General features: G+C 40.7%; 1 protein-coding gene across 9 annotated transcripts in view; it reads left to right on the forward strand.

Moving 5' to 3' along the window:
* The window catches only part of UIMC1 (ubiquitin interaction motif containing 1), a 141784-nt gene that overhangs the window by 126052 nt on the left and 1857 nt on the right, over window positions 1–13875 (forward strand). For all 9 annotated transcript variants that reach the window (XM_070570279.1, XM_070570278.1, XM_070570280.1 and 6 more), the window contains 3 exons: window positions 9065–9149; window positions 11262–11433; window positions 13551–13614. In XM_070570279.1, coding sequence (XP_070426380.1) covers window positions 9065–9149; window positions 11262–11433; window positions 13551–13614 — 321 coding nt within the window. The remainder of the gene's footprint in view (window positions 1–9064; window positions 9150–11261; window positions 11434–13550; window positions 13615–13875) is intronic.

Here is a 13875-nt window from a genome sequence, read left to right on the forward strand (position 1 = left end):
CTAAGCAGGATGCTGTTGCAGTATTCCAGCAAGGTCTAATGTTTACTTGGACTTCACAGTGCTGCCTGTGAGGTGAAGGAGAAAGGATGTCAAATTTGGGTTGTGTTTTAAAGTTCAAACCTACAGGATTTGTCAGAGAATGAGATAAAGAGAAAACTCAGAGGTGACACCAGGGTTTTCCACCAAGCAACTGGTTAATGATGACTCCATTTTTTTGAGATTGGGAAGATCCAGAATAGCCAAAACAGTCTTGAAAAAAAACAAAGTTGAGGATTCACACTTGCTGATTTTACAACTTAACTAATAAGGCAGTGTGGTACGGGCATAAGGGTAGATATATGGATCAGTGGAATAGAATTGAGAGTCTAGAATTAAAACTATACATTTATGGACAATCAGTTTTTGACAGGGTTATCAGGACAATTCAATGGGGGAAAACGGTCTTTCAGCAAATAGTACTGGGACAACTGAATATCCACATGCAAAAGACGTTGGACCCCTGCCACACACCATATACGAAAAATGGATCAAAGATCTAAATGTAAGTGCTAAAACTATAAAACTTTCTTAGGGGTAAATCTTTGTGACCTAAGATTTGGCAGTGGATTCTTAGATACGACACCAAAGACATTAGCAACAAAAGAAAAAAAAATAGATAAATTGGACTTCATCAAACTTTAAAACTGTTGTGCATCAAAGAACACCATCAAGGGGGCCGGCCCAGTGGCGCAGCGGTTAAGTTCGCACATTCTGCTTCGGTGGCCCGGGGTTCGCCAGTTCAGATCCTGGGTGCAGACTTGGCACCGTTCAGCAAGCCATGCTGTGGCAGACGTCCCACATATAAAGTGAGGAAGATGGGCACGGATGTTAGCTCAGGGCCAGTCTTCCTCAGCAAAAAGAGAAGGATTGGCAGCAGATGTTAGCTCAGAGCTAATCTTCCTCAAAAGAAAAATAAACCAGAAAAAAGAAGTTTAAAAAAAAAAAAAGAATACCATCAAGAAAGTGAAAAGAAAACCTACAGAATGGGAGAAAATATTTGCAAATCATATGTCTGATGAGAGTCTAGATTCCAGAACGTATAAAGAACTCTTACCACTCAACAACAAAAAGACAAACCCAGTTAAAACAAAGAACCTGAATGGACATTTCTCCGAAGAAGATATACAGATGGCCAGCAAGCACGTGAAAAGATGATTGACATCATTAGTCATTAGAGGAATGCAAGTCAAAACCACAGTGAGATAATACTCACTAGTATGGCTATTAAGAAAAGAAAAGAAAATGAACAAATTTGGCAAGAATGTGGAGAAATTGGAACCCTTGTACATCATTGGTGGGAATGTAAAATGGTGCAGCCACTGTAGGGGAAAAAAGGAATGAAGTACTGATATATGCTGTAAGTTGGATAAACCTTGAAAACATATGTTAAGTGACAGAAACCAGTCACAGAAGCCCACATATTGTATTATTTCGTTTATATGACATGCTCGGAACAGGCGAATTCATAGGTAGAGAAAGCAAGTTGAATGACTGCTAATGGGAATGAGTTTCTTTTTCAGTAAATGAAAATGTTATAAAATTGATAGTGATTATAGTTGCACAACTCTAAATATACTAAAAACCATTGAAGTATATTCTAAATAAGTGAATTATGTAATATATAAATTATGTCTCAATCACGTTGTTATATTGAAACAAAAAATAATGATAGAGTAGAAGATGTGAAATAGTCTCTGGGAGAGTAGAAGACTAAACTGACTATGGAAACATACTAGGAATGCTAGGCAGTTCTAAGGGGCCGCTTGAGGTTTGTGATCATAAATATAATGTGTAGTGCTGCTTAGATAGGGACACATAATAGGTGGAGGGTTGGATTTAACCAAAATTGAGTTTCACTAGGGAATACAGTAGAAATGAAAAAAGTAAGTTGAGGGGCCAGCCCTGTGGCCGAGTGGTTAAGTTTGCATGCTCTGCTTTGGCAGCCCAGGGATTCACTGGTTCGGATCCTGGGCGCAGACATGGCACTGCTCATCAAGCCATGCTGAGGCGGCATCCCACATGCCACAACTAGAAGGACCCACAACTAAAAATGCACAACTATGTACCAGGGGGCTTTGGGGACAAAAAAGAAAAATAAAATGTTTAAAAAAATAAATTGAGAGAATATTCAAGGAAATTGTTAATATGATAACCATGAGATCTAAGGTAAGAAGGAAAGTGAGGACATGACAGGGTAATGGATATAGAAAGGTGATAGGCTGAAATTAGACCTTCTAGTGGGGCTGAAGGATTATTGGACTTAGGGCATTAGAGGGAGTAAGTTGGAAAGATAGGTGGTGGTGATCAGAGAATGGGACATCTGAAATTGAGATCTTGGAAGTGGCACCATTATTATTGACAGGCTCAGCCAGGGTTCCTCATTGGAACCACAGAACACAGAAAATGAATTGAATTGAATGTTTCCTTCTCCCAAGGATGATACGTAACTGGTACCATTCTAGATGCAGAGGGCAGAGTTAACGTTACATACAGTGGATGCCTTGGGGCATTAGGCTCTCTCCTCCCTTAGAACTCCACCTGAGAAAGGCTGAAATGGTATGATCCATGGGGTAGATAGCCAAGAGGTCAAGAAACTGAGAGGCCACAGTATTGGATGGATCATACCTTAGATTGAACCTACAAAACTGCAGCTTCATTTGCTTCAGTCTAATATGTAGATACTGAAGTCATCAAGAATGATGGCAGGAGTAGTGATGAGACAGTAAATGATATATTAAATTTTTCAGTGAGAATGACCAGGAAGTGGGGGTGGCTGGTAGAGGTCAGGTGATCAGGAGCATATGAGATGACTACCTCAGGGTGGGGTAGCACAATGGTTGCTTCAAACTAAGTTTTTCTCGTAGTCTGGAAGCAACAACAAGGAGAAAGGATATTTATGCACTCTCCAGCTCAGTAGTACCGTGGCGTAAGGCAGAACAAGCCAGTACTTGAGAAGGTACAAGGAGAAGTGATATCCTCAGGGGACAGCCATCTTTCAGGGTAAGAAGGTGAAAGAAACTTTCATAGAGGAGGTTAAGAACATTGGAGATTTTGTTGATCACTTACATGAATTCCGGAGGACAGAGTCATTTTGAGAGTAGGAGTGGGAAGTTGAGTCAGATGAGAAAAGTCTCCCCAGCTGACAGATTAGAGTCTTGTGGGGATGAGAATCTAGGTAATGAAGGACGCCAGGAGAGGCTTGGATTTCTCTGGTGTCCAAGATAAACAGATTTAAAGCATGACAGAATTATTCCTGGTTATATCTTAAAGGAATAGTGCTATCCAGTGGATCTGTCTGCAGTGACAGAAATGTTCTGTTGTCTGTGGGGTCAAATGGTAGCCAGTAGTCATATGTGGCTACTGAGTACTTGAAGTGTGGCTCCTGGGACTGAGAGGCTGAATTTTAAATTCTGTTTAATTCTTTTTGTTTTTTTTAAGAGATTTTAATTTTCCTTTATCTCCCAAAGTCCCTCAGTACATAGTTGTGTATTTTTAGTTGCGGGTCCTTCTAGCTGTGGCATGTGGGATGCCGCCTCAGCATGGCTTGACGAGTGGTGCCATGTCAGTGCCCGGGATTTGAACCTGTGAAACCCTGGGCCACTGAAGCAGAGCACACGAACTTAACCTCTCGGCCACGGGGCCGGCCCTTGTTTAATTCTAATTAAGATTTAAATTTAAAGAGCCACATGTCTCAGAGAACGGTAGATAAGGGGTTCTAATGGTAGCCTTTTTGTTGAGACTGGTCTCTTAGAGGAGGCTGGCAGCATTGAGGCAGGCAACATGCAGGTGGAACTTTGCTGGTGCTTCTTACATCCCACTAAGGAAGTGCTAGGCTGAAGGAGGGGTGGTCTTAGCAGGAACATACACAGCTCTGTGGACTCCCATTATTTTCTGCTGAGGTGGTTTTGAGGTTGAGAGAGACAAAGTGAGGAGACTAATAACCACTGTCATTCTGCCAAATCTGTCTTCTCCCTGTATATAATTTCCACTCTACTCAAGGAGCCATTATCTTCATTGTTTGCAGTTCTAGGCTGTATTTTTTTTTCTGGTGAGGAAGGCTGTCCCTGAGCCAACGTCTGTTGCCAATCTTTCTCTATGTTATATGTGGGATGCCACCACAGCATGGCTTGATAAGTGATATATAGGTCCGCACCCGGGATCTGAACCTGCCAACTTCAGGCTGCTGAAGCAGAGCACATGAACCTTAGCCACCAGGCTGGCCCTTATTTTTATTTTTTTATTTTTTGTGAGGAACATTATCACTGACCTAATATCTTTTGCCAGTCTTCCTCTATTTTATGTTGGATGCCACCACAGCATAGCTTGATGAGCAGTGCTAGGTCCGTGCCCAGGATCTGAACCTGTGAACTCTGGTGAACTTAACCACCACACCATGGGGCTGGCCCCCTGCTTTTATTTTTGATTACTTGTCTTCTTTGGATTTTGTAAAACAAATGTGCCAGTGTTTACGTAGTATCAGTAATTGTTCTATAATGCTTTGGGTATTTACTTGTTCGTTGTGTTTGTACAGATTAGTATGGATACCACTTAAGACTGAGACCTAACCCATAGACAGGCTGGTAGGTGCTGGTTCTAAGGATGGGCTTGAATCTTTGGATAAGACTAAGAAATAAGTCTAGAAGAATAATAATGAGAATTATATAAAAATAACAACTAATGTTTGTTGAGTGCTTTCTGTGGGCTGGATGTTCTTGCAATTTATTTGGATTGTCTGATTCATGATCCTTACCAAAACCCGTGAGGATAGATGCTGTTTTCATCTCATTTTGTAGGTAAGTCAGCTGATACTCAGGTTAGGTAACTTGTCTAAGGCGACACAGCTAGTAGAGTCCCAACTTGGACACTTGTTTTGTCCAACTCAAAAGTTGGTGTACTTTATTATGGTAGACATTGCTGCTTCCTTGTATCTTAACAGCGCCAAGCCAAGTCCCAAGTGCAGCTCCTTAGGACATTTTCCATCTAGTGGTATATAAAGGCCTGAGATGATGGTCGTGGTTTTTAGGTGGTGCTCTCAGTGATAATCCCTCCTTTCTGTTTTGCTTACATTGCTCTGGTAGTTCTTTTCCTGGTAATTGCCCTCAGATTCCATTGTTCCCTTTTGAAGTCTTTGGGCTGCTGTCACCAGCAGCTAGGGTTTTGGATTTAAGTTTTATACTGAATTCACTGCCTACAGCTAGTTGAAATGGCTGTCTCAGCCCTCATAAACCAGAGTAGGAGTCTCCTTTGGAGCAGCTTAAACCTTTGTGCTCCTTTGTAGGGGCAGTAGGTTTCAAAGGAAAAACATAGCTGCAAGCCCCAGTCCAGTCCACTCTGATCAGAACATTTAATAATAGAATTAGCATGTAGTTCTCAGCCATCTGCCAAGTCTCTTCCCTCAGATTCTTTTCTACCTGCCCACTCACTTACCACTTACCACTTTTTCTCTCTCCATCCTTTACCCTGTTATTACCCAGGAGAGGCAGCCTGCTCTTGTAAAACAACAAATGCCTCTTTAAAGTCAGACTTGTATTGCATTCCTGGTGCCATGTTTCTTTGTTGTTCTTGTTGTTATTTTAGCTTTGGGATGTTGATCAGGTTTAATATTTCATCATCTATAAAATACAGATAATGATGTATGCCTTGCAGGGTGGTTGTAAGGATTAGAGATTATGTTTATAAAGTCCCTGGCACAGAGTACATCCTCATAAAACAAGAGATCTTTTTTTCTCTTGAATCTGTTGCTATGATTTAATTGCAAATATTTGTTAGCATCTAATCTGAGCTAGACTTTGCTGAGGATGCTGAAGAGATCAAAAGAAAGCAAAACCCCGAACCTCTGAATTTAGGAAGTTGCATGGTGTAGAAAGGAAACTGACATATAAACAAATAACATTGTGCTAAGTGTAGTAGTGGTATATATAAAGAGGTAGAAACAATTAAATCTTTTTCCAGCCCTGTCTGTGGAGTGGTTTCCAAGTGTTTATTTTGGAAAAATACTTGGTAGTCAAGATGGGAGACAAATAGAGAGAGAGAGAGAAAGAGAAAACAACCCTTTAAAGTTGCTGCAATCTGTGAGGTGCCAGCCTTTTAAGAATTGATTCCGGCAAGACACTTGATAAAATCTCTCGTAAAGTCCTTGTACATAAGATGGAGAAATGTAGGCTGGCTGATAGAATAGGAGGTGGATTTGATGATGGTTATACAACTGTGTCTAGGATGTTTTTCTTCTGCAGTACTTTATTTTCACTTATAAAATCTCTGGGTTGGAAGGAACCTTAGAAATAGATTGTCTAGTCTAATTTGGATCTAAGACCTTTCTTTAATCCAATCTCTTGTTTTTCCCTTTTAATTTTTAATTCAACAGTACAGAAAAGTATGTAGTGAAAAATATACCTCCCTCCTATTACAGTCCTCAGGTGTCCCTATCAACTTCCTCAGAGACAAACAGTACTAATAATTGCTTTGTGTATGATCTTGTTTCATTATGCTTATCTCTTTACACCTTATGTTGTAGTTATTTGAGTGTATGTGCTGTCTCCTTTAGTAAATTGTAAGTTCCTTAAGAGCAAGGACCCTGTCTCATTCATATATCTCCCCAAATTACGTGCACATTGAAGATTCTCAATAAGTATTTGCTTGATTAAGTATTTCAAGGAAACTTGGACCAGGAAGAAGAAGATAGGTTTCTCTGGTAACATGCCCCAGTTTTCTGTCCTTGGCCGTATCCTTTACACTCATTTTTCCCCGGTGACTTGGATGAAGATGTAGAAAGCATGCTTGTCATTTATGCAGATGACACAAAGCTAGAAAAGAGAGCTAGTAACATCAATTACAGAATCGAGACTGCAGATGATCTCAACAGACTGGAATGTTCAGTTGAAAAGAACAGGGACAAATACAAAGTCCTGTGTTTGAGGGGGTGGAAATACCCAACAACTTAGTTATCCAAGTATAGATTTAGGAGACCTGTCTTAATAACGTTTTATTTGAAGGATTTGGGAGGGTAGGGGATGGATCTTAATTGCCTTTAAGCTCATTTTAAGCCAATAGTCTACCAAGATTGTCAATACAGCAAACACAGCCTTGTCTAAATTAGTAGAATGTGTCTTTAGATGAGGTAGTTTGTAGTTCTTGTATTCCTTTACTGGTCAGACTGCTTGCTGAGTACTACGTCTATTTTGTGGCGCCACATATAAAAAGAGACACTGACAAATTGGGGTGTATTCGTAGAGGAAGTTAACTAGGAAGGTACAACATGGGTATAGGAGTCAGAGAGATATAGATTCTGTCCTGGGTTCTGCTACTTACCAGTGTGATAGCTTGGCAGAGTCAATTCCTCTGAGTTTGTTTCCATACCTTTAAAATAGAACAGAATAATAACACCAATCAGAGGATCCTTATAAGGATTAGAGCTAACCTAGGCACTCAAAAGTTTCTGCAATGCAAGTCTTTTTTTTTTTTTTTTAACAGATTTTATTTTTCCTTTTTCTCCCCAAAGCCCCCCAGTACACAGTTGTATATTTTTAGTTGTGTGTCCTTCCAGTTGTGGCATGTGGAATGCTGCCTCAGCATGGCCTGATGAGCAGTGCCATCTCCGCACCCAGGATCCAAACTGGCGAAACGCTGGGCCACCGAAGCGGAGCACGTGAACTTAACCACTCGGCCATGGGGCCGGCCCCTGCAATCCAAGTCTTATTAGAGATTGGCTTAATGACTAGATATAGTCCCTGCTTTGAAGGATGTTACATTTTAGTGGAGCAGACAACAGAGTAAATCCAAGATTGTAATGCAGCTTGTTAAGTGTTCAAAGAGCTGATTTGTGGTAAAAGGGGGTAAACTTATTCATACAGCCCCCAATGCACATTGGGCCAGATTATTGTGTAGCAGTATAATGGGTTTCCCTAGGAGGAAGGGAATGCCTCTCAGTGAATGGATATAGTCGACACTGTATGATTGCTCGTCAGGGATGCTTATAGGAAGTATTTTTATGAGTAGGTGGTCGGACTGGAGGGATAGGCAAATGATGGCCAGCTGGGGGCCAAATCCAGCCAGACATCTGTTTTTGTAAATAAAGTTTTATTGGAACACACCACACCATTATGTATATGTTATCTGTGTCTGTCTTCCTACTACATTGCAGAGTTGCAGAGTTGTGACAGAGACCATATGGCCTGCCAAGCCTAAAATATTTATGATCTGCCCTTTTACAGAAAAAGTTTCCTCCTGGGCTAGATAAATACTTCACAACCTAAATTATTTTGTGAACCAATAACCTTCCTAAATTCTCTGTCATGGGATTTCAAGTGTCAAGAGGGAAGAAGGCAAGATTTGAAATGAGATGGTCACTGTTTTTCTTGTTACTGCATGGATTAAAGACTGGAAAGCAGTTGATTAAATAACCTCCAAGATCCTTTAAGAGACTACGATTTCATCGACAGATGCCTTATGGTGTGAGACAAAGTATTTGTATGCCACCTGGGCTAAAGCTGTCTATACCCACTAGAATGGGGAGGTAGTCCTAGTGTAGTGGAAAAGTCTGGTTGTGTTAACGGTTCTGAACTCCACTTTCCTCACTGTAAATGGAGCACTTTCTGGAATTTTGTAAAGATTGGAGCTAATGTGAGCACTCAGATGTGGCCATCATTACTGCATTTCATAGAGCATCTCATTGGAGTGTGTGTCACACCAGACAGAATTTCGGTTGGGAAAGTATAAATCCGTCCCTCAAGTGCTGTAAGTTGAGGTAGTACACAAAAACCTTTCTTGGTGTGGGCTAGATGTTTAGGTCTCATGGCAAATAAGGAATCTATATATCTCATTAGCAAGTATGGAGTATCTTGTGGCTAGCAGTTTCAGTCTATACATTACAGTGTTATTCTCTATCCTAGAAAGACAGAGGTTTCCCAGACTATGCACTTTTCCCAGTGGACTAGGATTTTAAACTTTGCTTCTTCCTAAAAATTTTGTCTTTTATGTATTCAGTTCTACTGCTAACTAGCAGTTTTTCTTCTTTTTTTCTCAAAAGTGCTGACACGGAGACAAAGAGAGGCCAAGAGCAAGAGTAAGAGCAAGAGTGGGACAGCCGCCCAGACTTTCCTAGACATTGACAAGTAAGTAGGTACAGTGTTCACAGAGCTCTCCTTTCACATGAAATACCATTGCTTGGACTGGATAAAGAGACCAAGTCCTCTTTTACCCAGGGTTTCTTTGGCCTGCCAATCACTTCGCAGCTTGGATGCCTTTTTCTTATTCCCAGTTCATGCAGTGTAGGTGGCCTCTGTATCCCTTTTCATTACTCTAAAAAAAAATCCTGCCATCCACTCCATTCTCACATTGCTCTTAGCTTTCTGTTTTTCTTGACTTTGCATATTGGTGTTTGGTGCTTTTAGGGAACAGAGAGCTATTTTGTGATGCAATGGTACAGAAGTTGAGTTGCACAAGGTTGAGCAATATAGAAGACTTCCTTGCGTTGCGAGTTGCAGCTTGACTAGGAGAGTGCATTCTAAGGGGCGGGTGAGGTGTAAGTGCTGCCTCTCAAAAGTAAAGACATTACCAACAATACATGAGAACAATTAGTCATTAGGCAGAAACATTTATCTTTGAAACACAGATCTCAGACTCTAAATTTCAGGGCTGCTTTTCCTAGTCGAGTTGAGCAGAGCTGATCACTTGCTCCTTTGGGAATCCTACTGTCATGCAGACATTCCTCTAGGACTGTATTCATCATACTGTATTGCAGTAATTGTTTTTCTTTTTTGACATTTCTGTCTCCCTGGGTAGGCTGTGGGTTATTTGAAGGCAGATACTTGCCTTCATTTGTGTTTGTATTTCCAGGATCTAATAAAATGTATCTGAGACAGCAATAGCTGTTTCTTGAGCACCTAATGTTAGGTACCAGCCACTGTGCTAGGTGCTTTATTTACTTTGTAACTCTCACAATAGCTGGTAAGGTAGTTATCCTTTCTTTTTTAAAAAATAGATAAAGAAACTGAAGAGAATTATAAGTAAATGGTTAAGATCACGTGGCCAAGATGAACTGGCAGAGTCAGCCTGACTCAAAAACTTACACTTCTTCCACACTGCTGCTCCCTCTCATGTACTAGGGGATTATTAAATGCTTTTTGCATTAATTAATAAACCTTGAAAGGTACACTGGTCTAACTTTTCTCATAAAGCAGACTTGTACTTGCCTTCTCCCAGATGATTAAGTACTTGAGAGACTATTTCTCCTATTTTAAAGACCTCCAGACAAATTTTTCCTTAGAGCTAATGCAAATCTCTCTTGCTATAGTCACTGGATAGTAATGGCCAGAGAGAGAAGTCTAAGATATTAGCAAGCTTTGGAAAGTTTTCTTTAGCTTCTTAAAACTAAAATGATCTTATGAGTCAGGCAGACCTGGGTTCTAACAATTATTAGCTTTAGGACCTTGGGGAGAATAGTACCTTCCTAATAGGGCCAAAGAATTAATTGAGAAATTGTATTTCTCACAGTTGGTGCAAGGGCCTTGCACTAGTTCTCACCACAGAGAAAATACTTAATAAATGTTTATTTTCTTCCTTTGTCCCCAGTGATTCTGTTTTCACTGATGTCCAGTAAACCTTACATCAAGAACATGATTTCCTCTCTTGCCACAAACTCTACTGTTATAAAAAGATAATAATAATTGTGTATATGAAGTTATGCAAAAGCCTCTGGCAGAGCCGCATGGCTTTGGTAACTTCCTAGTTGATGTTGCATGTTGTAGAATTAAGGAAGTCAGTACATAGACAGACTTGATTTACTAATCACACAAGTTCACCCACCCTGGTAAAAATGTCATCTTGATCTAATGCTCTTGGTGCTCCCTTTTCTGTCTAAATTTTAACTTCCTTTTGAAAAAATTATTACACTTAATTTCAGAAGAGTTTGACAGAATATTTTATGTCTGAAGAGCAATCAGCATTGTTTGAGATAGTTAGAAGGGCTGATTTCATTACCATCCCACTGCTGCAACAGCAGGGTACAGAGAAACAGCCGGGGAAAACCGTTAATCACTCAATCCTTTTGATTGGCATTGGGTTCGTTTTATTGGAGATCCTGCTGAGCGAATCTGCTTTGGTTGACATGTCTCCTTCAAAGAATAACTTTGAGACGTAAAAACACAATTTGAGACTTATCCAGGAGCCCAGAGGCAAAAGCCAATCTGAAAACTGCCTTTTCTCCCTTTCTTCTGATTGGCTAGGAATGAGAAGTGTTACCTCTGTAAATCCCTGATCCCACTGAGAGAGTACCAGTGTCACGTAGAGTCCTGTCTCCAGCTTGCAAGGGGTGACCAAGGAGATGGGCCTGAAGAGAGTGGGAGAGTATGCTCAACTGTGGAGGGGAAGCAGCAGCAGCAGCGGAGGAACCCAAAGGTATGTGTGGAGTGCTTTAGGAAAGGCTACCTAACCCTCCACAGTTCTATTCTGGGGTTCCCCTCTCCCCCCTACTCCTTGTCTTCTGTTTATCTTGAAATAAGATTTATGCTTTTTAAAATTATTTTCTCGTTTAATTAAAAAGTAGTATATGCTCATTGTAGTGTACGGACATTCAAACAAAAGTATGACGAATCAACAAATTATCACCCATAATTTCGCTACTCAAAGATAACTTTTAGGGGCCGGCCCAGTGGTGCAGTAGTTCAGTACACACACTGTCCTTCAGCTGCCTGGGGTTCACAGGTTTGGATCCCAGGCACAGACCTACACACAGCTCATCAAGCCATACTGTGGTGGCATCCCACATACAAAATAAAGGAAGATTGGCACAGATGTTAGCTCAGAGACAATCTTCCTCAAGCAAAAAGAAGACTGATAATGGATGTTAGCTCAGGACCATTCTTCCTCACCAAAAAGAAGAGAGAACTTGTAATTTTGGCTTATTTTTCTCTGGTCTTTTTTTCTATACATTTTTAATGTAGTTGACACCATATGTGTGACACCACATATATCTTCATATATATGTGTATTGTGTATAGATGTATTTGTGTATATACACTTAACACTAGCATCAATACCTTCCTGGGTTTGTTTTTAAACTTTTTTTTTTTAAAGATTGGCACATGAACTAACAACTGTTGCAAATCTTTTTTTTTGTTTTCTGCTTTTTCTCCCCAAAACCCCCCAGTATATAGTTGTATACTTTTTTAGTTGTGGATCCTGCTAGTTGGGGCATGTGGGACGCCGCCTCAACATGGCCTAATGAGCCGTGCCATGTCCGCGCCCAGGATCTGAACCAGTGAAACCCTGGGCTGCCAAATTGGAGCACGTGAACCCAACCAATCAGCCACCGGGCCGGCCCCTAAACTTTTTTTTTTTTTTTAAGATTTTAATTTTTTTCCTTTTTCTCCCCAAAGCTCCCTGGTGCATAGTTGTATATTCTTAGTTGTGGGTCTTTCCAGTTGTGGCATGTGGGATGCTGCCCCAGCATGGCTTGGTGAGCGGTGCCATGTCTGCACCCAGGATCCGAACCAGTGAAATCTTGGGCTGCCTCAGCGGAGCGCACGAACTTAACCACTCGGCCACAGGGCTGGTCCCTAAACTATTTTTTTTTAATTATTCTTAATATTTGTATCACACAGATAGTCACTTAGCCATTCTCATATTATTGGACATTCAGGTTCTTTCCAATTTTTTTGTATTATAAGACTGTATTTAAAATATTAATCAGTCTTTGCACCACTGATTATTTTCTTACAATAGATTTCTTGAAGTGGAACTCTTAGGGCAGTGGACATAAACATTTTAAAATCTCTTGAAACATACTGCCAGATTGCTTTCCAGAGAGGGTATCCAATCATACCTCAACTGCCAGGAACATATTCGAGATCAACTCTGTTGAATGCTTCATGTGCCTGGCCTTAGGAAGCCGTGGACTCTGGCCCTGACTGGGAAGATGAATGTGTTTTCTGGGCTTTTTGGTTAGAGATCAGGAAGATCTGTGGCTTAGAGATCAAAGATACAACAGCAGCTCCATATTCTAGGCTTACTCACACAGCAATCACTGCACACTAAGATGGAGAAGCCATTATCTGTCATGACAGAAGAAAGGGACCCCTGTGTGAGTGGGGTGATTCTGAGGTGGTGATTTTGAGTTGGGCCTTATAGGTAAGTACTTATACCATAGAGCCATTTTATTCTTCTTGCATCACTGCCTCTAGAAGCTACCTTGAAACTGTTATTTTCTGTTTTAAATCGCTCCAAATCTATCAGAGGTCAAAGGCTACTCTTCTCTAATAGGATCTTGGTGGAATAATTTGCCTTGACTCTGGTATCCATTCTTGAGTAATACTCTTGGCATAAAGATGTGTTCCATTCATCACAGTTTGGTTATTTACTTGTGTACCCTCATTTATTAGAAAGCAAAAGACTTTTTTTAAAGCTGTGCCCCCACACCTCTTTTCTCCTGGAAACAGGTTGATCTGGGCTAAAGAGGTTGTATTTCAGACACTCTGTCATGAGGTAACCCTTTCATGTATTTTCTTCTGTTACAGGAAAAAGGTTGCAGAGAAGGCCGACTCCTTAGTCTCTTGGAACAAACCGAGCACAAGACTGCAGGTGAGGACCCCAGGACCAGCTTCTCCCTAAGGCCTTCCAGGAAAAATAGCCACTGCCGACTCCTTAATTATTGGTTGGAGTTATGTGGGTGCATATTTGACCTTGTCAGTCAGCCTTTGAGATTCATTCTAGGTCATTTCTAAGGAAGATGGGGAGATACCCTGTCTTGTTCATCGTATGTTTCATTTCTGGCTTTGTAAAGCCTAAACTTTCAGGACTGCCTGTTGAACTGGGAAAAAAAAGCATTTTTAAATCATAAGG

The sequence above is a fragment of the Equus przewalskii genome, chromosome 13 (genome assembly GCF_037783145.1).
Source record: "Equus przewalskii isolate Varuska chromosome 13, EquPr2, whole genome shotgun sequence".
NCBI lineage: Eukaryota > Metazoa > Chordata > Mammalia > Perissodactyla > Equidae > Equus > Equus przewalskii.